Genomic DNA, 1332 nt, shown 5'->3' on the forward strand with positions numbered 1-1332 from the left:
GTGTGTATCTGGGTGTCCCCCTGAAGCCTTGGGGGGCCATGGGTGGGGCTTTTGCAGGTGGCTGATACTGGGAGTAATGATGGGATTTCTGGGATTAATGAGGCTGTAAGCAAAGAGAAAAAGAGGGCTGGCGCTGGGGACAAGAAGGTACAGATCTGAGTCACACCTCCACGGGCACCTCCAACTGGGTCCCCCTGCACAACAGCACAGTCGACGATGAGCTCATGGGTGGTGGATCCGCTGCTGAGGGTGGAGCCCCAAGAGTTCATCCCTGGCCAAAGCCCCACCTTTGAACACGTGGGAATTGGGGGAAACTTTAGGTCTAATACATAATCAGAGGATGCTATGGCTTTCCAAGAATAGGAGAAAAGAGACAGTGGTGAAAAAAGGAGGACAAGGAGGAAGAGGAGGAAGAGAGAGGAAGAGAGAGAGAGAGAGAGAGAGAGAGAGAGAGAGAGAGAGAGAGAGAGAGAGACAGGCAGACAGGCTGGCTTTGGGAAAGGTTTACTGTGTTGTATAAAACCAGCTTAATCCAATTCCTTCACATTGCTAAAACTTTTTTTTTTCACATTGCTAAAACTTTAAGCAAAAATCTTTATTATTCTTCAGTGTCAGGAAACGTCTGTGCATGGCTTGCTATTTCCTTTCTTTCTTTCTCTCTTGAAGTCACTGCATGTTGGAATTTCTCTGAAGGCAAGAGCCCCTGTCTCCGGAGGGCTCAGTTCACTGTGTTTTGTACTTCCCTTCCCGGTGACTAAGGACAATCAGTACAAAGACACAGAACGAAAGATGTATTTCTATGGCAGGAAAGTTTTATTTAAAAGTAGCAAGCATAGGACACAGACACACCCCAGTAAGAGGAAATACGAGGCAGCGCTAGGGGATCCTCAGATACCTGAGGTTGCGCTCTTGCGTCCACAGGCTGTGCAAGAGTTTCCATGTTCCACTTCATACTTCATGTGAGGGGTTGGGCCAGTGAGAGGGAAAATCAACAAAGGAGGGCTTGCCTGGGACCAGATGCAGTTGCACAGGGAGTGGGCACAGGCTCTCCGAAGTCCTCATTCAGAGCCGCGGTCTGCCTTTGAAGAGAGAAGGGAGGGAAGAGTGGACACAGGGCTGGGGAGGGGGGGTGCTCAGCAGCAGGGGATGGCGCAGCACATGGGGCGGGGGCAGGTGGAGATGACACAGGTGGGGCGGTAGCAAGAGGTGTGGCAGGAGACCTGGCCACACGGGGGGCGCAGGCAGCAGGACCAGCAGCGGCGGCAGCAGCCAGAGCCACAGCAGCTGGAGCTCCCACAGGAGGGGCGGCAGCAGCTGGAGATGCAGCAGCTG

General features: G+C 52.8%; 1 protein-coding gene across 5 annotated transcripts in view; it reads right to left on the minus strand.

The window, feature by feature from the left end:
• Nucleotides 1-1133: 1133 nt before the first annotated feature.
• Nucleotides 1134-1332, minus strand: part of LOC101567486 (keratin-associated protein 4-11-like) — a 7410-nt gene continuing 7211 nt past the window's right edge. For 3 of the 5 annotated variants that reach the window (XM_004633749.1, XM_023717999.1, XM_023718003.1), the window contains one exon: nt 1134-1284. In XM_004633749.1, coding sequence (XP_004633806.1) covers nt 1134-1284 — 151 coding nt within the window. Of the gene's footprint in view, nt 1315-1332 lie in introns of all 5 variants that reach the window. The other 2 variants (XM_023717998.1, XM_023718001.1) reach the window with 2 other exon arrangements.

This window comes from Octodon degus, unplaced genomic scaffold, assembly GCF_000260255.1.
Source record: "Octodon degus isolate 3935 unplaced genomic scaffold, OctDeg1.0 scaffold00056, whole genome shotgun sequence".
NCBI lineage: Eukaryota > Metazoa > Chordata > Mammalia > Rodentia > Octodontidae > Octodon > Octodon degus.